The sequence below is a fragment of the Centropristis striata genome, chromosome 16 (assembly GCF_030273125.1).
Source record: "Centropristis striata isolate RG_2023a ecotype Rhode Island chromosome 16, C.striata_1.0, whole genome shotgun sequence".
Lineage (NCBI taxonomy): Eukaryota > Metazoa > Chordata > Actinopteri > Perciformes > Serranidae > Centropristis > Centropristis striata.
The window spans coordinates 8627157-8651883 of record NC_081532.1 but is presented as its reverse complement, the minus strand read 5'-3'; the positions used below and the strand labels follow the sequence as shown (position 1 = coordinate 8651883).

The window sequence follows — 24727 nt, the reverse complement described above, 5'->3', positions numbered from 1 at the left end:
ATTATAGGGCTAAAATACAAACATATGTAAAAAAATAAAATAAAATAATAAACATTTGTTTAGGCAATATTTTCATGTGAACCTAAAATCTTTATGCATAATAACATGTAATAAATATATGTACAACGAGGTGTAAGCCGTTTGTATAAAGCTATACTGGATACATCTTTAAGCCAACGTTGTACTGAAGGTTGTTCTGGTCTTTATAGTGTTTTAGTTGAATATTACTTTTATGTTTTTATAAGGTCATGAGCCATTAACAGTGTCCTCAAAATGGACATTGTCTCTTCTGTGCCAGAAAATTAGCATCATTGGCTCCAGTTGCAGTTGCAGTATCAAGCACCCTTGAAGGAAATGGTGTAGATGTCCTCGCAGTAGTTAGCCATCTTATACAGGAGATAAAGCTATAAATGATGGTGACGTCTGCAGAATTACATTTATGACATTGTGTTGTCCCTCTAGGAAAATGCTGCAGTTTAATGTTTTTCTTTCAACCCTTACACGGTAGAATACACTGGTGACCCCTTTTGTGTGTATACCTTGGAATAACTTGAAGTGACCTATTTCTTAGACATCCATAGCCTTACAAGAAAGAGACATTTATATATATATATAAATGTCTCTTTTGTTGGATCTGGATATCTGGATTAAGAAGTTTAAATTGAAAATATGTGATGTAGAGCCGTATAGGCTGCCCTGCATGCTAGAAAACTTTTATTTAAAAGATACTAAAATGAAATCAAAGCCCATAAAACAATGCAATTGACATCCGTTAAATTATCTGCAAGTAACACTGTAAATATAAAACAAATATATTAAAAATTCTTAAGAGTTTAACCAGGTCTGGGGTCATTTTCTGAATCATTTAAGAGGGGAATAGGTGCCTACAATATGTAAGGGAAGGACGACTTGCATGTATGAGTGTATGTGTGTGTATGTATGTATGTATGTGTATGTATGTATGTATGTATGTATGTATGTATATTTACATGTATATGCATGTTTTTATTCTGTGTATTTTTGTTTAATTTGGTTGATTTGTTTGTGTGGAAGTTTGATGTCTTTTGTTTGATGTTTGACCTATAAGAAATTGAATAAAAACTTAAATAACAAAAAAAAAAAATCTTAAGAGACACACAAGAGAAGTGGGAAATGAAGCCAAGTGTTTCACTCTTATTGCATTTGTCAGACCAAATAAAATGCAGATTCTGATAATTTTTAATAACAGAATTTATGAGATTAGGCTGTAATTTCTGAACTATAGATTTGGAAATTAAGCCATTGTACTTTGAGGTCTTTTGAGTAAATTGGAGTTTAAAAAAAAAAAAGATTTCATGTCATTATAATATCGACTGATGAATCTGAAACCTTTTCACTTTTCAGTGAGTTGAGTCATGGACTCAAATTGAGAATCACTGATTAACTTGTGTTTAAACTGAAATTATTCTTTGATTTTTGTTTCTGTTTAAGGAGATATTTATTCACCAGATGGTTAGATGGTTAGTAGAGGTGGTGGTGGGGGGGTCAATACAGCATAGTATCGCGATATTTTGTGTGGCAATATTATATCGATTCATGGCCGCCAAGTGTCGATATTTACCATTCTGATGGCTCACCTTTTTTGCTGCCCCGGGGGCCGCAGTGGGCTCACTTTTAGGAATACGCTGGAGATACGGGTATCATATGAAACAAGAAGATCTGAGGAATCGTGTCTGTAAGTTGTTGAAATAATCCTGCAAATTTAGGGTATTTTTTATGGTGATGTTCAAAGCGGTTATGCTATCTCAATACAGTGAAACAGTTAAATCGCAACATGTTGCAGCATTCACCATATTGTAGAATGCTTAAAATTGCAATAATATTGTATTGTGACTCAAGTATCTGGATAAATGGTTAGGCTGGAAATTTCTTCGGAATAAAGGAAAGTGTTGTAAATTACCTTTTGGTTTTTTCCAAGGTCATCGCTTTCATTTTTCATGTTTAGCTTTTTTTTTAAAGTTAATGCATGAGAGGAACAGGCATTATATTTTCCCTGTGTTCCTCTCTGCAGTGACGGCTGGGCCGACCGAGTGGAGGTGGTGGAGGGATACGAGCAGGAGGCTGTGGGCGGCATCACCGTGAAGCTGCAGTCTGAAGAGGTCTCCTCCTTCGACAACTACTTCCTGAAGCTCAAGCTCAGCACCAACACCCGCAACCCGTGGTTCCCCGAGTTCTGGCAGTACCGCTTCCAGTGCCGCATCCCCGGACACCCGCTGGAGAACCTGAATTATGCACGAAACTGCTCAGGTAGCTCGACAATTTGTCAGACAATTATGAAGTTTCCTGCAGTTTTTTTTCCTGGTTTACAGTTTTACGCCAATGTGCACATCAGCTTGTCTTTGTGAACTGTTCTGATGTGTGCAATGCCCAGAGGACGACGCCAAAAGGCCCCATAAACTGGAACACATTCTTTAATTATGAATTAGACTGCCAGAGGGTAAAATTCTCTCTAAGTCAATCCAATAACACATATTTTTTTCATATTGTTCATTTCTGTGACACGTGGCTTTACAGAGGATGATGATCTAGGTAAATTAAATCCTTTTTTTTCCACAAAGGAACAAAATAAATGCATTAAGTTTCCTCGAAACAATGCTCAACAAGCATGTTTCCAAAACATATTTTTACATACTGCTCTTACATATTTCTTTTACAAAATATATCTACAGAATATATATTTACGTTTTCAATCCTAATTTTTTGGTAAGATTATTGCTCCAGTATTACTAAAATCCTTTTTTCTAAAATGTATTTCAAATTTGTCAAATTGATAAACGTAAATATAAAATGATGCATGCAGCAAAAAAAAAAAAAAATGATATAGATATTTTTTTCAGTTGACAGCACTTAAGGTGAATTTGTTTTTGCCATTGCACTTCACTTTCTGCAGTTGTTTTTAATCTTTTATTCCTTTGAAGCGTTTGCACATTATTTACGAGACTAGAGCCTCTCTTCTTTATTATGCACATACCTCAGGCTTTTTTTCATTCCTACGGCATCATATTTTAATTGCAGTTATTACAATATTTATTTATGCTTCATAAGTGGAGATTAGAGTTATTGTTTTCTGTCCTGTCACTCTATTATTGATATTTTATTTATTTGTTTGGTGTAGAACTCCAAGACGGTGAGTGAATCCCTCTGAATGGAACCATAACGCTCCTCACTTTGGCAATATACACAGAGGTTGACTGACATTAAGGCTCAATCACATCATGTGATCATTCAAACAGTCAGTTTGTAATCTAATTTTTCTCTAAATTAATCTCAGTTAACCTCTAATATATGAAGCTATTGGGATGTTTTCTTTGTTTTTCCTACACTGCAGTGAGAGCCCAACAATTGATCTGCTCTCACTTTGTGATTTCACAACAACCTTTGTGGCTTTAAGTCGTGTAAAACAGCCCAATAACATTTGAGTGAGATGGTAACTGGCTGATTCGGCTTAAGTTGCATGTAGCCACAGACCTAGTGCAGCCATCTTGCACCAGATATTTGCAGAGCATATGTATTTGTATGCAGTTTGATTCATATTTGGACGGAGAAGGTTCTTGCAGCCGACTAAGCCGACGTGCAGCAGTAGGCCCCTCTCTGCTTGCATGCTGACATCGTGACATCATTGCATCATGACTGAAGCTCACACAGCTCAGTGAGTGAGGCGAGCGTCAAAGCCAAGGAGCTGTTAAACTAGGTCATCACCAGCAGTTCCCATCGGACGCTCACCCAGCTGCTACCCAACTGAATTTACCGTTTATGTGTTTGTTTGCACAGGCAGTCGCTTTCCCAGCAGTCCTTTTTTTAACGATCATTACTTGATTTAACACAAGTGCTGAGAAACAAACCAGCAATGGATGGAGCTCATAAAGCTTGTCAGCCTCGCGCTTCACACAGTTAAATGTTGATTTGTGCAGCGTGTGAAGCCGGTTTGACGCAGAGTTTACAGACAGGACGATGATAGCAACTGACAATGTAAATGACAAATTATGTAATTAGAAAAGAGAGTGAATATCTCTCCTGCACAAGCATTTAAACAAGTCATCTTTGTGTGGAACATTTTGAGACACAAACAGCAACAACAACAACAACACACACACACACACACACACACACACACACACACACACACACACACACACAAATCAGATCAACGTTTAATTGTCACATACATAATAATGCCTGCAGTGAAATTATTTTTATGGCAGCTCCAGATACAACAGAGGAGGAAACAGAGAAGGAAGAAAAGAATAAAATATTATGAAATAAAATAAAATATAGGTAAAGTAAAAGGTATTTTTACAAAGATAAAATAAAACATTTTACATCAAGAAATAAGAGAAAAAACAACCACATACCAAAAACTTTGACAGAATGAATTGTTATTTATTAATTCAAAATAAAAGGCAATACACAAAATGTAAAACACATTAAGAAAAAGGGCGACTTACTTCTGACTCCAATGAGAAAATAATATAAATAATAATAATAATAATAATAATAATAATAATAATAATAATAATAATAATAATTATTATTATTATTATTATATTTATATTTATAATATATATTATACTCTTTTTTATCATATACAATTGTTTTACATTAAAATACAATTTTACATAATTATTTTTACATTTACCTTTTATCATATACTTTCTTTTTATTGTCTAATTATCTTAATCAATTACTTAATATCTTGTTCTATTTGCCCTTGTTTCAATGTGTTGCATTTTCATTTTTTATTGTAAATCACTTTGAGTTACATCTCTTGAATGAAAAGCACTCAATACTTAAAGTTTGTAATTGTTTATTATTATTTATTTATTTATTTAATTTTTATTTAATTTTTATTTAATTTTTTAATTTTTTAATTTTTTAATTTTTTAATTTTTACAAACGATGAAACATGACAATCCATCTCCTATTGTTTCAAATAATTATCCCTTAATTACTTCCAGAAATGCAAACAAAAGGTATTGAACTGAATCCAGGTTACTGTCTAACAAACAGAGCTCTGTAACTAAAGGCCATTGCATTTTAAATGACTGTTTACAACACATATCAGTTATGAAGACTGCTGAACTCGGGTTTCATATTACAGTATTATTCTATTATCAATAAAATATATTAAACCAGAGTCATAATGAAAACCTACAGATATATATTCTCTTCTAGAGGAGAATTCAGTTACATTGAGAGCAGCTGTATCATTTTCAATCAGATATTACATTATCAGTTGTTACATCACTCACCACTTCCTTTGCATAAAATATGAAACAGGGATTTTTGGAGCAGATTCAGGTGACAGATCCTGTCGGGTGTAGAACATCAACAAGAACATCATTTTCAGTCCAGACCACGTTTCATGTTTTTAGATTAAAATTCATAGGCTCTGACAATTTTACTAGCATAGAGTGCTGATGTGAAAATACACTTTAGCAGCAGGATCCTTCTGTAAACAATCTAAGTATTTGCATCAGTTTTTTGCGAGGGTTTGAACCAAACAAGGTAGAATATAATTTGCGGACCGGAACATCTCTGCAGCACCACAATACTTAATTCAGATTGGTACTTTGAAACATTTTTGCTTTCAAAAATATTGCCATTTGCATATTGCACTAGTGCGTAATACAGTTCCGATAAAAAAAAAAAGATTAATTGTGCAGCCCTGCTCTAAATATGCATGTGTGAATAACACTAAATAGAGGATTTTTGGGACCCACAGCTAGAGAGTAGAGCTGTACAGAGTAATCTCAACAAAATTATTTGTCTCTGTATCTGTTTTCACATACAGGACTGTAAGGGAGTGGCACACACACCAAAAGTCACATTAAATTGGGAAAATTTTGTATTTTCTAACCTAACATTCAATCACATTGGGATTTTTGTGCCTTCAATGCCCTTAATTGATTTAATATTGGCATATATTGAATTATAACATATATTTCCACTTCCTCATACTGTATTTTTCACCATTTAAAGAAACAAAATCATATTAGTTTCCCCCAGAATAATAACAAGCAACTTCAGATAGAAAAGCAAAAAATATTTCCATCAAATATTCTTGTGTAATGTTGTTGGATTCTGGCACAATTATTTGGTAAAAAGAAAGTTTTCCTACTTTGTTGATACTTTACAAGAGATCCGCTGAAAGATGCTTTTCACAAAAAGGATGGTACAACAGAAATTATCCTCTTTCAGACCTGTTCCACTGTTTTATCAGGACATATTGAATGCATGGTGCAGCTCTTTGTAATGACACTAAGTTTAACCCAAAGCAACAAAGAAACCTGCTCTCTCTGCTTCTAGCTTGCATTACACTGAACTGATAGGGTGTGTTTGAACATCACACTGTTTGTCTCATTCACTCATTGTGTTTGTCGGAGGAAAAAAAACCCAATACGAACAGAAGAAAACAGATCCTAAACACGTGAGAATAAGTTGATTCATTTCTCTGCTTGAGAAGACACAATCTCAGCGGCTCAGTGTTTTAGACCAACTCTAATTGAATCCTGACTCATGAATGCAGAAATGGGTAGTCTTGCCATGGTAACAAGCTTTCTTTGAAGCCATTTTCTGAAGCTTGCCGTCCTTTTAAAACAGTCTCCCACTGAGACAGAGAGGCTTGCTGCCTGGATTCAGAGAATAATTACAAGACTGCGTCTGTGAGCACCCTATCACTCCTTTGTAATATGTTACATCCTGCTAGACATATACCTGTGCAGTGTACCTGAAGGTTAGAAAATATTCTTTCAGCATAACATGCACCTGCTTGCAGCAATGAAGCCCCTCAGTAAGACCTAAAACCTTCTAAAAGTCTTCTTGGAGATAAATCCTTACTGTCGTCTCATGTGTGGGCAGGTTATGAAAATCTGGAGGACAACTACGTTCAAGACAGCAAGATGGGCTTCGTCATCAACGCCATCTATGCCATGGCCCACGGGCTGCATGACATGCACTCGGTGCTCTGCCAGGGTCACGTGGGTCTCTGTGACAACATGAAGCCCATTGATGGCAGCCACTTACTGGAGTTCCTTCTCAAGACGTCCTTCGGGGGGGTTTCTGGAGAGGACATATGGTTTGATGAGAATGGCGACTCACCTGGGAGGTAAAACACACTTCTCTCACACTCGTCCAGAAATACTTTAAACTGTACTGCAGCATGAAGGGACCGACAACCATTAACAAACCATTTCTGCCAGAAGCTAGAAGGAATTTCAGCCACACAGAAAAAACTTCAGTCCTTGCTGAAGAAGCCTGTAGTGAACAGAAACCTCAGTTGTCTTCAGTGTCTCCACTAAAGACACACAAAGACCAGGGGCGGACTGAGCAATAGGAAACTCTGTCAAAGTCCAGAACGGCTGTCACACAGACCCTGTCTGTGGCCTTTGTGGTTCATCAGGAAAAAAATCTGATTAGGGTCAATAAGATCATTTATTAAGAGGGGAAAAAACACAAAACTTGAAATAAAATAACAAAGAAATAAGAAATAACTGAGCAATTTAGTATTGAACCACCTAGTTTGACTGTGGAGGACGGCCAGGAGGAGGAGGCTGAACCTACATTTATTAGGGTTCTGTTACTATAAACGTTTTGGGGAGCTAACATGCTGTTAGTCTCTCTGTCTCTCCTCCTCTCTTTCTCTGTGGATATCTGGTCTAGTAGGTTTGGTGTAAAATGTCTTGTCTTATTTAACCCTTTGAAGTCTTTGTTGTTTTTTGAATCCTTTTCATTCTGCTACTTAAAAAATGTTCTCATGCCATGTCGGTATCATGTTTTTCAGCACAACCTCAGCTATATGACCTGATAATTAATTTTTCACTTTGACTTATTGGATGAACACTTTGAACCCAAAAGAAACAAAAAAAACTACATAAAATAGAATTTTTGAAAATGATTTATTTCAAAACACAATCATGCTTAATCAAGAGTTCTAGATGTGGGTTACAATATAACATATAAGATGTAAAATTGTATATATACTAAATATATTTGACCTTATCTCCGGTTTAACTTTGCATCATCAAACAAAAATTTAAATGGAAATTTCAAACTTGAGAGAACTTTAGAGGTAAACTGACACATGCTGGAAACACACTGCTTCATTTTTATGTTAAGACGTCATGAAGAAATAATGCGCCGGCGGTTTCATGGACTCCAGAGGTTTAAACGTGTAATCGCATAAGGGTTGAGGGCCTTTTTGAGTCCAGGGCCTTTTTTGAGTTCCAGTCCGTCCCTGATAAAGACAATTGATGTGCCAATGTGATATTCAGTATCGTGTTGGGCCGGTGGCAAAGGTTTAGCAAAGTGGATAATGAAAAAAATGTTTTTAACACCTTAGTTGGTTAAGACAAAAGACAATATCGGATTGATATCGGTATATCCTTAAGATTGCCGTATCAGTATCAGACCTAAAACGAAGGGGTATGAGAACAGCAAATCAACAAGAAAATCCATTTTGTTAAGTGTTTTTACTGTATATATTTCAATGAGACTTTTAGTGTTTGTCAAAGTAAAACCAAACAGCACATGAAATTCTTGTTTTTTATGGCCTCCAATGATTTAATGTCTCTCTCGCTGCAGTGTGATGTCACAGTGTGTCAGTACACTGTGACTGATCACGGTTGGATTACAGGTGCAACAGGCTGAAACTTTCACCCAGAGAGCGAGGTGAAACACTGCTGTTCAGACTGGTGTTAAAAAGACACTGTATTTGATTTGAACAATCAATTCAGAATCCATTTATTTTTAAAAGATAAAAAAAAATCCGTTTTTCTGGTTTTAAATTTAGTGTATTTAGTATTTTTTGTTTTACTTACTTTGTGTAAATGTAGTTATCGTTGTATTCTTGTTTTGGGAAACAGGAAACAGATTTTTTTTCTTCTTCTTTTTAACGAAAAACTAAAAATAACCATAATTTTGTTGCATTACATTCAATCATAAGATGCTTTTGTCCAAAATGACTTAAAGTAAAGAAGCCATATGTTAATATACAGCACCCTGAACAGTAGCAGAAAGTTTGGGGGAACATCTAAAAACATGGTCACATTATAAATGTCTGACTATATATATATATATATATATATATATATATATATATATATATATATATTGTTTGTTTGTTTATTTTAAAAGCTGATTTCAATATGTCATGTCAGGGAATATTTACATATATAGAATGTTGTCCCTGTTGTAATGAGGAAAAATACTGTCTGACCACTTAAATGACACTAAATTACCATTAACCATTAATAATCCTGCTAAAATGACAGAAGTTGTTTTTAACATGCATCACAATAATTTCAGTCGCTTGTTTCTAGCTACTTTCATTTGTGAGAAACTGAAATTGTATTGTCAGGTTTGCTTTGCTTGTAATGAAAGTCTAGTGGTAGAGTTTTTACTGCAAACCAGAGGGTAAGAACAATAAAAGTCATATCAGCACCTGGTGAAAGTCACAAGTATTGATCAAGAACCTGAGTGGCCTCCTGCTGATACAAAATGCTGCAAAATAAGTGGCAGTAAAATTCTTGTTTCCCCTTAAAGAATTGATTGGTAAAACCTTGTTAAAGTTGTGCACTCCTCTTATTCACGGCTTTCTGTTTGCTTTCAGGTACGAGATTAAGAACTTCCAGCGTGTGGAGCCCGGTGTTTATGACTACATCAACATTGGCTCCTGGCACGAGGGTGTACTCAGTCTGGATGATGAAATGATGGTGATGAACCGCAGCGACATGGTCCGCTCTGTCTGCAGCGAGCCCTGCTCCAAAGGAGAGATCAAGGTGAGGGAACAGTCCTTTAGATACTCTCCTCTAATGGACATATTGTCCCTACACATTCTTTTGAATAAGTTCTTGAAACACTTTATCGTTTTCTTTACCTTGCAGAAAAAATAAATGAAAATTGATAAAGTAAGTTTTATAAAGGGCTTATACAGTTTAACTGATGGCTATATTAATGGTTCAGTATTAAGCCAATGATAAAATTTTTTTTTTTTTTTAGGATGCCAGGTTGTGAACAAACACATGTTTGGTCTCATGTTTTATTCATTCTAAATGTTTAAAATTCAGTATTAAATGCTCATACTTTCCAATAAGCCATCAAGTCTGCAGTTAGACATGCTAACCGGTCATTAATAAGGGTTTTATTCAGGCCCTTTCCCTTTTAATTTAATTTCTATTTCTATTTCTATTTCTATTTCTATTTCGATTTCTATTTCTATTTCTATTTTAAATATTGTATTATTATTATTATTATTATTATTATTATATTTAATTTAATGGATTTTGGTATTTTCTAGAAATAGAAGTGGTCAAATAGTTTTCACAACCTGGCAACTCAAAAGTTATTATTAATGGTATATAAGTGATCGAGTGATTTATCAACCATTTTAAAAAGCCGTTAGTGATAACATATTTCTTCAGAATCAAACAGAAAGTTGAACCTGTATCTCTGCTAATAATTATGTGCTTCCACAAAAGAAAAGAAAAAATTGTTGAATCAGAAGATGCTTTTTTCAGGCCTGATTTCCATATCTTTGTCAATTAAGTTCAAAGTACTTAGAGGCAGTGGAATTTCATTTTATACTGAAACAAACTTGGGTAGGAAAGCATTTTCACGTTTTTTCTGCATGTTTTGTTGACCAGGTGATCAGGAAGGGGGAAGTGAGCTGCTGCTGGATCTGCACGGCCTGTAAGGACAACGAGTTCGTCCAGGACGAGTTCACGTGTAAAGCCTGTGAGCTGGGCTGGTGGCCAGATGAAGAACTGGAAGGTAGGCCTGCACTCATTACTCTCCATTTACCCTCTGCTGTAAACTCTCACCTGCCTGCAGCACTGTTGTGGTTTTTCACATGACATGACTGACCGGCAACGATGGGTCACACAGGAGTAGATCTTTCAACAGGAGGAATCCCTGATGAGTCCGTCTGGTCATTGAAAAGTGACATTGAAAATAATGTAATACCATGCACCAGACAGGAAGTGAAATGCAGAAGTCTCCTTTTACTCATGCTTGTTGATTTTACTCATAAGCATACATGTTCACAAAATAGCCTTCCACACGTTTTTTCCAATGAAATGTTATGGTATGCAAGCACTGGAATATCCCACAATGCACTGCGGTGGTGCCAATAACGTTCATAACAATAGTGGATAGTAGTGAAGGGACAATGAAGCTTCATGAACCATTTGCTTTATTTTTTGACCCCACTAGATGGCAATCTTGGCTTTAGCAATGGTAGTTGAGTGTGTTTTCAGCCCTTTGTTGAACAAATAGCGCCACCTAGTGGGCTACGTAAATAAAGCAAATGGTTCATGAAGCTTTGTTTTCCCTTCACTAGTGGACAATAACCAAGCCATAATTTATGTATTTGACGTTGGATATATTGAAGATTTTTTTGTCTTTTTATATGTGCCACTTTCTTTTTATCTTCTCAATGCTTCATTTGAATTCTGATCTTTTATTTTGATCCTATGTACGTTGGCCATTTGAAATTAAGAAATTAGAAATAAACAGAAACCAAGGCAGCTCTGAAATGTGATTGTTTGGCACAATTTTTTTGGTTTATTTTGGTGAGACTTAAACAAATTAAGAACTTTTGAGGTGCTACAAAGCAGATAACTGTTGGACAGAGCCAGTTCTTATGCTAAGCTAAGCTAAGCTAATCAGCTGCTAGCTGTAAGTTCATGTAGTTTCAATTTTCTCCTCTAATGTAAAACTGTTGCTTTGAATTGACAAAAAAAATAATTTCCTTGTGATATTCCTCAGAGACAATAACCCTCATCTGATTAGAACAGAAGATTTTGCTGTTCTGAAATTTTCACATTTAAATTTAGATGAATTTAGGTTAGTTCAGTGGCCACAGGCTGACAGAGTTCCTGCTGCATGACACTATCAGAGACAAGAAGAGACTCTTTTGTCTTGTTCGAGGTTCTGTAGAAAGTTAAGTTCCTCCAAGCTTTCGCTCCCCTCTGCCCCTCCACCTGTACTCCATACAGTTTGTCCTGCTAGGATTTTTTGCAGCGCTATTTCATAAACCTGTTCTGTCCTATTTTCATTGCTTTCCCATGACACCTGAGAGCCATTCATCATCTTCACCATTTCATCCGACAGCAGCCCTACTTCACTTACCGCTCTTCTGGCCCACTTTCAAAGGCCTTCTGTGCTGTTCAAAGACAAGACACTTTCTTAATAGGATCATCCCATCTCCATACTGTTCCTTTCTCTTTTTTATGACACAACCTTTTGGTACACACATAGACGGGAAAATGTGGAGCATATGGATGACGTAAATAATTCTTGTTCAGTTTTCTAACCCTAACTTTCTGGCTGTTTATACAATAAATAAATAAAACAACATAGATTGGATCTTCATAGTGTGTTCTCAGCATGAAGCGGAAAGGAGATTTTACTTGGATCCATGAAAAACGCAGTGATTTACTTTGTCCTGCTGCATTGGCCCCCTCCTCCGCTGGCTGCAACCCAGCCCGGCCACGGCTGAGTAGAAAGGGGTTTATTTATAGTTGAGCTCAAAACCTACTTTGAGACTTACTGTATTTTCTCAGGCTAAAATGTATTTGATTAATTTTGAATGTGTCCCTACAATAAAGCCTTAAAAATCTGAAACTTTTTATCTCATTCTTCTCAAAATTATCTTTTATTTAGGCAGTTTTTCTTGAGATAATCCGAAATGTAAGCACCAAGCCGGTGCTGAAGTGATGAAAGTTTTATGAGCTGCTTTTAGTGTATTTTGGCTGTGTGTTTATATTGCCATGTTTTTATCCTTTCCAGGCTGTGAGCCAATTCCCCTGCGCTACCTGGAGTGGAGTAATCCAGAGTCCATTATCCAGGTGGTTTTCGCCTGCCTCGGCATCCTGGTCACGTCATTTGTTGCCTTCATCTTTGTCTTGTATCGTGACACGCCCGTGGTCAAATCTTCCAGCCGGGAGCTCTGCTACATCATCCTCGCTGGGATCTTCCTCGGCTATCTGTGCCCCTTCACCCTCATCGCCCGTCCCACCGTGGCCTCCTGCTACCTCCAGAGGCTGCTTGTCGGACTCTCGGCTGCCATGTGCTACTCCGCCCTTGTAACCAAAACCAACCGTATTGCTCGGATTCTGGCGGGCAGCAAGAAGAAGATTTGCACCAGGAAACCGAGGTTCATGAGTGCTTGGGCACAGGTGGTCATTGCTTCCATCCTGATCAGCGTCCAGCTGACCTTGGAGGTTACCCTCATCATCATGGAGCCTCCTGAGCCCATCAAATCCTACCCCAGCATCAGAGAAGTCTTCCTCATCTGCAACACCAGCAACGTGGGTGTTGTGGCCCCTCTGGGCTACAACGGCTTGCTTATCATGAGCTGCACTTACTATGCCTTCAAGACCCGCAACGTCCCTGCAAATTTCAATGAAGCCAAATACATCGCCTTCACCATGTACACCACGTGTATAATATGGCTGGCGTTTGTGCCAATCTACTTCGGCAGCAACTACAAGATCATCACCACATCTTTCTCTGTGAGCCTCAGTGTGACTGTAGCTTTGGGCTGTATGTTCACGCCAAAGATGTACATCATCATCGCCAAACCTGAGCGAAACGTGCGCAGCGCGTTCACCACCTCCGATGCCGTGCGCATGCATGTCGGCGATGGCAAAATTGCCTGCCGAAGCAACAGCCTGCTCAACATGTTCAAGAGGAAGAAGAACACTGGAAACGGCAGGTAGGTTCATTAATTGAGTCTGAGTCCTGCTCCTGAGGCACCTCAGGGATGCTGGTTTTACTGTCATTCCCTCTCAAAGGGACCTGATGTCTTACTGTATTTACTTTCATAGGGACACCTGTTGTAAAGTGTGACGGATATAGGTCAGTGCTCAATTCACACAGCCATTTTAACCTTTGAACTGATGGTAAAATTAAAACAAGCATCTCTGTGTGCTAAGGGATGACAAGTGGAATCACAAATACAGATTACAGGGTTTCTGCAGGGTTCCCAAAATTAAATGTAAGACTTTTTTCCCCCCTCTAACCTTTTTAGTCTAACATTCAATTTAGTACCTGTGTTTATAGTCAAACAAGCCAAAATATAAAAGTATGATGGGAAAACCAGTCAGGACATACTGTATGTCCTGGAATTATTCAGATTCTCTTCTTTTTGTACTTTCAAGTTAAATTTTACGATAATTCCTAATGACAAAATTAAGTAATATGACCTCATTCCAGATTGGCAGAATAGAATCATAGACTAGGCCTATATAAAAATAATTGACATAGTCACCATGATGACAGGTAGAGTTCTGCATTTTGGCCATCTATGGCCATCTTTTGGCCATAGTTTATGGCAGTCACCATATTGGAGTTTTTTTCCGTAACAGAATTGGAATGATGCTACATCATCAACAACGCTAAGTATCCTGTGTAGCTTGGTTAGTAAGGGACAATCTTTATTCAAAGCAAATAGCCAACTTCTCAGAGTAGCCTCTAGTCAAACTGATCATTTAACTATATTTTTTTAATCAAAATGTTACAATTCATTTTAATAAGCGGAAAAACAAACTGGGACAGAGTAAAAGTGCACAGTGGTAGCAACTTGTAAAGCTTAGGGTAGTGATGCCCTAAAGCATTCCCCTAAACTCATTAGGTAAATGTTTACTGAGGTTACAAATCAAGTGAGAAGTAGCGTAATTTTCCTATGACTTTGATACAAACAGACTTTTCTTTTTTTAACCATTGGAGTCTCCCCCTGCTGGCCACTAGAAAGAATGCAGGTTTAATGCAGTTTCACATTGGCTTCTCTTATCAGGCTCGCAGGTTTCTGCTTGGATAAAATAAATAGATGGATGGATTTGATGAAAAATGATACATTCTTGTGTGTGAATTTAAGTCTTTCCTAAAGTCAACACGCCCAGTATGTGCTGATAAGCTTCCTAACTTTTTAAAGATTTTTCAAGACCTGCAGATACCCTGGTACGGAAGCGTGACTCATTCACTTGAGGGAAAAATCTGCTCCTTTCTTCAGAATTAATAGAGTTTTTCCGAATTAATAAGATAATTATCTTTTCATTTATTCATAAAAAATATATTTTTATCAAATATATTATAATATTTGAAAAAATAAAATATTCAAATATTTTTTTCTCATGTGAGTGGATTACCCTTCTGTACCCTGCAATATTACATACAACATAATATATTTTTAGTAAAATATTTTCACTTCTAGAAAATTCATTCTTACATGAACCAGAAATGCTTTTTTTGTCCTCACTTTTCTCGGTTCCTGTGAAGTAACAGCCATTTTTATTTTGTTTATAGTTCTAATGGAAAGTCTGTGTCATGGTCTGAACCAGGTGCAAGACATCCTCCAAAAGGGGATCACACGTGGCACAGACTGTCAGTGCATGTGAAGAGACAGGAAGCAGGTTCCAATCAGATGGCTGTCATCAAACCCTTAACTAATACCTACCAAAACAGAGGCCTGGACTTCTCAAACCTCAGCACTAAGACCTTGTACAATGTAGCCGAGGAGGACGAGACCGACCCAATCAGATACAATCCTCCCATCACTCCCCCCATGATGCCCCACGGGCAAATCCCTGCCTGTGTGCTGATAAAAGAGGTGCAGGAGGTGGAGCTCTATAAACCTCCACATCCACAGATAAATAGTATTATCCCCCAACACGCCATCATGGACCGCCTACAGGAGAAGGTGATGGTTAATAAATTCCACAGTGACATTCCTGAGCTTAATGATATGGTGAGCATGCCTGAGGCCGTGAGCGGCGGCATGCCCGTATACCACCAGGCCCACCTTATCCAGCAGGACCCGGTCCTGCCTATGCACCTGGACCTGTTTGATGAGGAGCCCACCTCGATTTTAGAGGACGAGGAGATGGAGAACGAGCAGTTTGGCCTTCTCCACGGCTACATGTACAACAATGCGCAAATTCACGAGGAGGAGGAGTTGGTCGAGGCCAAACTAGCTATGGAGGACTCTCTGGCTCTGATGCCTCCGTCCCCTTTCCGAGATTGCTCCGGTCATCCACGGAGCCCCTTTCCCAATTCGCCGGTGTCCGAGTCGATTCTGTGCAGTCCTACAAATGTGACATACGCCTCTGTCATCCTCAGAGACTACAAGCAAAGCTCCTCAACTCTGTGAGGCTGCACACTTAATGTTACCAGTACGATATTTTCAAGTTTGTAATGACTTGTGCTGTTCATGATGATATATGAGAGGAGAAGTAATTTTGTGGTCTGACAAGTCATTTTTCACTCTATAATAAATAGCTGTTACATGATAAAGGTGAACAATAAAGCGCCACATTTTAAAATTCTTTTAGATGTTGTCTACAATAGTGAAAAAGTTTGCCTAATAAAAACATATTTATAAAACATAAGCTTTTAGGATAAAATACATTTCGTCCTTACGAGACAAACGACTAAGATTGCTGTATGTACATTTATTAATATAAATAGATTTATTTGACAATTATAGGCGACATAACAAACAAATGACTGCTGATTTTAAACAGAGTGATTTAATGGTGAATATAGTTTGTATGTAATGCAAAACAATCCAACTTGTCAACAATATTTTTAGAAAATATGTTTTGTGTTACACATTCTGGGTTTTGTGCTCTATTAGGAATGAAAGGAATTGAGTGCTTGGAAGGGAAAGTTTGATATTTTGAAAAATTACTATTATTACTAAAAAAAAACCCTAATTTGCCTTCTTAAGGAGAGTTTTAGAAGATCAATCATAAAATTGTGCAGTTGTGAGGTTGGATGTTATGGGGACTTTGAGAAATGCAAATGCAGATCTTACTGTTCTGTTTGCATAAAAAAGGTTTTCTTTAAAATATTACCCTGATTACAAAGCAGTTGGGATGTTGTAAATTCTTTATGACATGTATTCAATTGAAAACCGTACAAAGAAAATTATATTTTATGTCCAAACTGATAAACCTACCCTTAATTGGAATTAGAGTTGTACTCAGTACTCTTTCTTTCTATGAAGGTTTTCTAAATTAGACATATATATAACAACATAACAATATAGCAATATATTGAAACGTAACCCCTGTATGATGAAACATATCTTGTCAATGAACTACCATAAAACTACAGCTAGCAGTCATTAGCTTATTTTAGCATAAAAATTTAGAAAAACGACTCACCTGGTTCTGTGCAAAGATAACAATTTATGAATTGTCATTTTTACACATTTTGTAGGGATTAAACAAACAAGATAAAAGGTTCTAATCAGTAAAAGAAAACTTTAGACAGAGTGAGGCTAGCTGTTTCCTCCTGTTTTGTTTATGCTAAGCTATGCTTACTACATACTGCTTCATATTAAGCGTAGGCCTACAGATATGACACAGATATCAGTTCTCTTTTCTAACTTTTGGCAAAAAAAAAAAAAAAGCAAAAAGCAAAGACGTGCATTTCCCAAAATATCAAACTTTTGCTTTAGGCAGGGAGAGTAGAATAAAAATGTTCTAATTTCAGGACATTTAAAGGTGGCATGTGAACATGATTACTTGTTGGGGGGGAATCAATAATCTGTGAATTTTTGATTGATACAGTACTGCCGAGGCGAGTGCACTAACTGTGGCACGAATGTAGCAGAGGGCAAGTTTAAGTGCCACGTTTTCATTAAGATTTTTTTTCTTTTGTACATTTATCTCATTTTTATGGTCTTAAAATGCAAGTTAACTAGTTTCAAATTTGTATCTTTTTTATAATTAGACATCTGATTTCATAATTGTATAGATTTATGTATAAGATAAAAGACATGTTTTGTGAATGTATGAGTTGTGTATCATATTTTGATATTCAGATGATATCTATATGCATTACAGTATTATAATGAACTTTAGCTGTGTATGCTTCTATTGTGTGATTGGTTGTGTTCAACAATCAGTTTCCTAAATATTAAGAACCTATCAAAACTGTATAATGTGATGAAGTGCTATTGTTACCATTAGTAATATTCTGAATAAGCTATCTGCAGCCTGATATATACACAGTATAAATTTAGTCTGCCATTTGAAACAAATATTAACTGTAGAGCATTTAAAGGGACACTTGTTTAATTGGAGTAAATTAAATATTTTTTATGCTTTTGTCTCCATTTTCTCATGGTGAAACATTAGGTGGCTCTGTTCTGGACCTTGCCTACTCCAATAAATGTTTTAAATCAAAGTTCAAACTTTATGGCTTTGGTTTGAAGGAAGAAGCTCAAAACAGAAACAATCATAAGTAGTCATAAAAGGAACGGGGCGGGTCGAGAGACCTGCATGAATGCAGATTATCAAAACGTTTTGCTATATTTTCATGGGACAAACTGGAGGGGCAGAACAAGTATTTTAGCTGTCTCACAAACTCTGTTGGTCGACCACAACATGGCAGGAAGTTCGCCGACACAATGTACTGAAAGGTTGTTTAAGGTTTTAGTCATTGGGGATTCATATGTTGGGAAAAGCAGCCTTATCTTTCGCTATGTTAATAATCACTTTAAACGTGACACATATCTAACTATTGGAGTTGACTTCGCCACAAAAACAATTGAATGGGATGCAAAGACAGTGGTGAGACTGCAGCTTTGGGGTATTGCAGGTGAGTGTCAAGATTAAATATTAAAATCTCTAGTGCAATAATATAGACTGATATCTGATAATGGTGCCATAGAAATGTACGATTATTGTCTGTTTGTATTGAAAGGGCACTGAGAATGCAGAAAAAAAAACATCTAAAATTTAACTATTTTCTGTTTTTCATGGTGAAACATTAGCTTGCATACTCCAGTAACTGTTTGAATCAAAGGTCAAAGATTTATGGCTTTAGCAGTGAAGTAAAAAGGCTCAGAACTGGAACACTGTAGTTGTAAAAGGAACAAATAGGGTTGAGACGTCTGCAGTAAACACAGATTATGATTAGAAGCAGACCTAGTTTTAGCTGTCTCCAGAACTCTCCAGGTCGACCAAAACATGGCAAGAATTTCAGTGACACAATATACAGAAAAGCTGTTTAAAGTTTTAATCATTGGCGATCCAGAAGTTGGGAAAAGCAGCGTTATCTTGCGTTATGTTAATGAACGCTTTGATGAAAACTACAAGTTATCTATTGGAGTTGACTTTGCTTTAAAAACAGTTGATTGGGATGCAAAGACAATGGTGAGACTGCAGCTTTGGGATATTGCAGGTGAGTGTCAAGCTTAAATCTCTATTACAGTTGTTTTTGTTGTTTGTTTGTTTTTTATATACACTGAAAAAAAATATTTTTTGGCCCTGTAATTATTATTTCAATCATCTATATAAATTCTACAAAGAAATACGAATTCAGTGCTTTTACTTTAAAATAGCAGTTTTTCATGTACTTAATGATTGTTTGTTATTATGTGTCCTCAGTTTTGTATGTTAATTGAATCATTTGATCCAAGTAATATTCACTAAACAAGTTCATTGGCCTAATTAGTTGATATTTCCAAGTAAAATGTAATTGAGGGACAGCAGTGAATCTGCCATTGACTTGTGTATTTCTCATTAAAAAAAATAAGTGGTTCTATTAAATAAATATTACTTAGAAATAGCCTGAGTGAAGATTGCAAACACTTTCTGTGTGGAAAAACTTGCCTAGCTTTTTTTAAGTAAATGTCACTCCAATTTTTTTGAGTATACTGCAATCTGAGTTTCTGGCATCTGTTGTACCAGAAAAAATGATGATGCTATAGAGATTTGCAATTTATGTCTAAGCAGTTTCTACTAGAAGGACAAGTGAGCAGGGTTTATGGTAACGAAAGTGAAAATAAACTGTGAATCTCGTGATTCTGGCTTGTGATTTGCATCTGCTCCAAAAGGTCAATGGGTTCTTCTTGACCAATACTACAACCTTCTGCCAAGTTTCATAAAATGTTGCGCTTGTAGTTTTCCGTTATCATACTGACAAACAGACCAAGGAACAAACAAACCAGCTGAACCAAAACTTACTACAAAACAAAGCTAAAAACATAACTGTAGTAACTGCACTCTGGTGCGTCAGTTGAAGTTGTATCAAGAGAAAGCTAACATTAGCTTAGCCTTTAGCATTAGCTTAGCTAAAGCTAAAAACAAAAATTACTTTCTACTTCCACCCTAGTTGTTATATGTGGGTGAAACCATTTTGATTGACTGATATCTTGGTGAATTTGCTTGTTATTCGACATGTTTAAATAGTTGCTAAACCCAGTTATAATGGAGAATAAAAAAGCAAGCTAATTTTAAACTAGCTAAGCAGAGTGCAGTATTATTATACTGTTATCCATCACAGCTTTTGGTTCTGTTGGCAATCATGTGAATTTATGCAAATTTTTCCTTTACATGTTTACATCTTTAAATTTGATTGTAAAATAATATTGATTTCAGCATAAATAGGTCTATAAGTAGTAGAAAAGATTATAATCTTGCAGTGTTTTCTCAGGACTGATTTTAATCCTTATCCAGTATCCGTGAAAACACATTTTATTTCATAAACTTAATTTTGTTTATGTCCTACTTGTTACATAATAATTGGGTGTCCAATCTGATAAACGCACATGATACACAGTAGCTTTACTGACTGTGTGTCTCTGGGCCAACTTTAAATTCAAACCCAAAAAGTCTTTTACCAAATAATAACAGCTCATCTGTGAAAAAAGAATTAATCTTCCCTCCTTAAATCAGATTTGAGCACAAGCTGTAGTGAAGCATAAAATCACAAGTTTATTTGTCTTCCCTCAAGGCCAGGAGAGGACGCGGAACATGACCAGAGTGTACTTCAAAGGGGCAATGGGAGCACTCGTGGTCTTTGACATTACAAAAAGCTCCACCTTGGAGGCCGCCTCAAAGTGGAAGCACGACCTGGACAGCAAAGTCTGTCTCGACAGCGGACATCCCATCCCTGCTGTCCTACTGGCCAACAAATGTGACATGACAGGAAGGGACAGAGATTTGGTGTCCTCCCTGGACCGCTTCTGTAAAGACAACAACTTCATGGGCTGGTTTGAGACTTCTGCAAAGGTGTGTTGTATTTCAGAAAATATATCTGCTGTTAGGAAAATTAAATTTCATTCACATTTCTTAGAGGCATTATTGGCTAAGAATGGGATAGTAGGAACCAAATATTCCTTTGTTTTCTTTTGTTGGGATGACTGAAGTAAATATATATTTCAGCAGCGTTGAGAAGGTTGAATGGTTGTTTATCACGGCTTGTCATCCCATAAATATGGGCAAGTAGGGGCCTACTCTACGTTCTAGTAGGTTGTTAGGTTGTTATCAGCCCATTCAATAGTTTCTCGCTGCTTCGTTACATTTCACTTCCAATTTTGTGGGTTTTAGGCTCTGAAAAAGGCAGCAGTTTCGTTGGGTTTAGGCTACAAGACTACTAAGGTTAGGGCTAAAAAGTTCCTGGTTCGACATTTTAAAAGATTCAAAAGTTTAAAGGCAAATAAAGGGCATTTAAAAGACCAAAGTTAAGAACTTAAGACGATGACGTTACAGGAAGTGACATAGTTTAGTTAGTTATGTAAAAACTTATGGCACGTAAGTGACGTTATTTCAAATAACATTGATACTTTTGGTTTTACGGAGGACACGAATGCTGGTCTCCTGGGTGGAAGTCCTAGATTAGTTTGACTACGTTTCCTTCCCTTCGTTTTCACACATCATATCGTCACTTCCGTCTTTGCGTCATTTATAATTACTATGGCCACTAGAGGGCGCTGTCAAAAATACACGTTTATATAGCAGCCCAAATACTAGAAGGCAGAGAAGGTCCCTTTTTGTGTATCCTTATGGAATGATGAGCACTGATGACCAGCCATTGAATAGTCTGACAACAATGAAAACTGCTGAGACTTTACATCCCTTATCTTCCTTTTTACACGTTGTATGTTTTAATTTAATTTAATTGCTGTCCTGAGAAAACCATGTCACTCCAAAATATATCAGCATTTCATTCGGTAAGAAAATTAACCACTTTTTCATCTTTGTAGCCATGGCTTTCCTTTCTTTAGATAAATAATTTTGTTTTAAATAGTTAATCTAGGGAAAAAAAAGTCGGAAAAACACTTGATTCTTCATTCTATATGAAAATCAAAAATACCAAAATTTGGAGAGATTTCAATGGACTGATTTAGCTGTTTGTTTCTTGTGACCACTGTATCTGCTTTTCAATGAAAGTTACCCATTATTGTAGTAATGAGCAATGATTTCATGAGCAATGATCTGTAAAGATGCACTAGGTTTTCACTTTTGTTTGACTACTTTAAACAACTCAATTAAACTATCTTTTTTTACACACAAAAAGGGTTTAGTTGAATAATATTAACTTCATACTCTGACTGATTCATTTAATTATTTATGTATTCATTCGCTTGTTTGATGGTTTTTGCATTTGACGATTTATTTTTCATTGCTGAAGCTCTATTCTGCCTGACTGAAGCTTCATGTGGCTCACAATTTGAATCACAAGATTACACTATGTGTATGTATGTGTGAACTTTAGCTCTACAGCTATATTGCCTGCTCGTAAAATGTGTTCAAATATTAACACGCAGCAATGATTTGCAGCCAAGGTTTCGAACAGCGAGCCACACACTTAACTCAACGGATGCATACACAATGTTCTAAATTATATTCCCCCTCCACCATTTATAGGACAATATAAATATTGATGAGGCAGGTGCCTTCCTTGTCAAACAAATGATGCTCTGCGACACCGGCCAGCCCACCGAAGAGCACCGCTGGGACGGGATCAAAGTGAGCCAGGCTCCCGGGGAGAGTCAGAGCCAGTCATTGTGCTGCTGGAGACCACGCTTCTGAGGCAACAAGCCAAACAACAGCAACTACTGGTTAAACACTCTAACAAGGCCTGTTTTTATGAATCCACACCCCGCTTGTGTTACATAGTTGGTAACTTTCTTTACATATTTCAGCCTTGCCAGGTTTGTCAGTAATGTGAGGTCTGCCTCATAAACACCTCTGTGGAGACGATTGAGCTAATTTCTCTGATAATCCACTGATAGAGTCATGCTAATAAATAGATCAGCATGACACACATCATGCTGGGAAAACACTGTGACGCTCATCATGCAACTGAGACTTGCTGGTGACTGACCTACAATAATGAGAGGCCAGAGACTGTGAATTGGTCTTCAACTGCCATTTTTCCAAATGACAAAAAACAGCAAGAGAGAAAGAGAGAAAAAAATATGTCTTAAAATGTTATTGTATGTGAAGCTTTTCCTCATTAAATGGCAACCTATTCAATCTCAGCTCTGAGTGTTACTTGTCTGTTATGCAACCCATGCATATAATTATCTGTTAATCACTTCACAGTGAGATGAGCTAAGACCCATGCATAAGCATCACAGCCCGACTTGATATGGCCAATAGCAGAGGAAAGCCATCAGCGTGACCTGATTTTGGTGGAGAGAGGAAATATGCGACATACCGCCCAAAGAGCTGCAGGGAGCAGAGCACTTATACTTGATCTAATCATTGATAGACAACACATATATATTTTTCAATAATGGGACGTCAGCCAGGAAGTCTGCATCTTGAGATTTATGCATCCGTAATTTTAGATTTGTTGATGCGGAGAGAAACAGAAAGGGAAGTCTCTTACAGCATAATGCCTCATAGTATTCACATCCCTAACATAAGTAGAAATACAACAATATAAAGGTGCAAATCAAAATTTGACTGAAATTATAGAAGTATTGAATACAAATTGTACTTACTGTGCAGAAAAAAAAATACCCAAGACATTTTTTATATTACTGCAATAACTATTGTGTGTGTAAACCTGTGTGTGTCCTCCCTGAAAAGGAGTTCATTTAAATTACATTATATACGGTTGGGTAGTTTAATCCATAATATTGCATATTATTATGAGGTCATCACAGGTCTTGCATGTACAATCCTACTTTAATGTAGCTGCTGAAAAATATAATAGAGTTAAATTTACAAATTTACATTAAATTGTAAATAAACTGTGTAAATTTACATTCACCTTTGAACTGTATTGCAGACAGTGCAAATTCATATTTTGACATCTTGAACAGTGTCATTGCTGTCTTCAGTAAATCATGCAATTATTGCACAAGGCGAAACACTGCCCCCTACTTTTTTTGGACCATGTGGCCATGAATTACACATTAGCCCTTTAATCATGCTGCCTTGTCAGCTCACGCTTTATTAATTTTTTGTACTTTAATGAAGCAGCGCCCCTTAAATTTCAAGTAGCTTCATTTCCTGTGTGTGTGTCAATGTCAAATAAACCTTCATCCTGAAATCCGTTTTGATACTTCAAATGCAATTATTTTACCTGATATATGACTGTAGATATGTGAAACCTTGTCCTTTATGCTCACTGACATGTGTTGCATTACAGGTTATTTATACACACCAATCTGTTCTTTGCTGTCCTGTAGTTTTACTTTTCTGTGTCCTTGCTGTGCATCTAGGGAACTGTTCCACATCCTGCTGCCAGGTACCTATACACAGTAGCTTTTGTCCAAATTCAGGCTCCATCTAGGTATGTCATGTGCATGTTTTTATTTAACCTTGCAACAGTCTACTTGTAAAACCCCATACTGCTTTATTTTTGCAGCATTTTTGCACTTAACTTTGCTGATCAAGTCAGTTGCAATATAACAGCCAAGAAGGAAGTTTACCTTGTG

General features: G+C 36.7%; 2 protein-coding genes across 2 annotated transcripts in view; both read left to right on the top strand.

The window, feature by feature from the left end:
• Window positions 1–16693, top strand: part of grm1b (glutamate receptor, metabotropic 1b) — a 33341-nt gene extending 16648 nt beyond the window's left edge. The window contains exons 4-10 of the mRNA XM_059353494.1: window positions 2051–2286; window positions 2554–2568; window positions 6898–7144; window positions 9647–9815; window positions 10680–10806; window positions 12826–13753; window positions 15343–16693. Of these exons, the coding sequence (XP_059209477.1) occupies window positions 2051–2286; window positions 2554–2568; window positions 6898–7144; window positions 9647–9815; window positions 10680–10806; window positions 12826–13753; window positions 15343–16186 (2566 nt within the window). The 3' untranslated portion in view covers window positions 16187–16693. The remainder of the gene's footprint in view (window positions 1–2050; window positions 2287–2553; window positions 2569–6897; window positions 7145–9646; window positions 9816–10679; window positions 10807–12825; window positions 13754–15342) is intronic.
• Window positions 16694–16739: 46 nt separating this feature from the next.
• On the top strand, window positions 16740–22865 carry rab32b (RAB32b, member RAS oncogene family). The gene is made up of 3 exons (XM_059353513.1): window positions 16740–19230; window positions 20785–21062; window positions 22701–22865. Exons 1-3 carry the CDS (start codon window positions 19017–19019, stop codon window positions 22863–22865), a joined length of 657 nt encoding a protein of 218 aa, XP_059209496.1. The 5' UTR covers window positions 16740–19016.
• Window positions 22866–24727: the final 1862 nt, after the last annotated feature.

What these genes read in the sequence shown, in the direction of transcription:
- rab32b (XM_059353513.1), top strand. Translation starts at nt 19,017, where the DNA reads ATGGCAAGAATTTCAGTGACACAATATACAGAAAAGCTGTTTAAAGTT. An exon ending in GCAGCTTTGGGATATTGCAG is followed by an intron (nt 19,231 to 20,784) that starts GTGAGTGTCAAG and finishes TCTTCCCTCAAG; the next exon opens with GCCAGGAGAGGACGCGGAAC. An exon ending in GGTTTGAGACTTCTGCAAAG is followed by an intron (nt 21,063 to 22,700) that starts GTGTGTTGTATT and finishes CACCATTTATAG; the next exon opens with GACAATATAAATATTGATGA.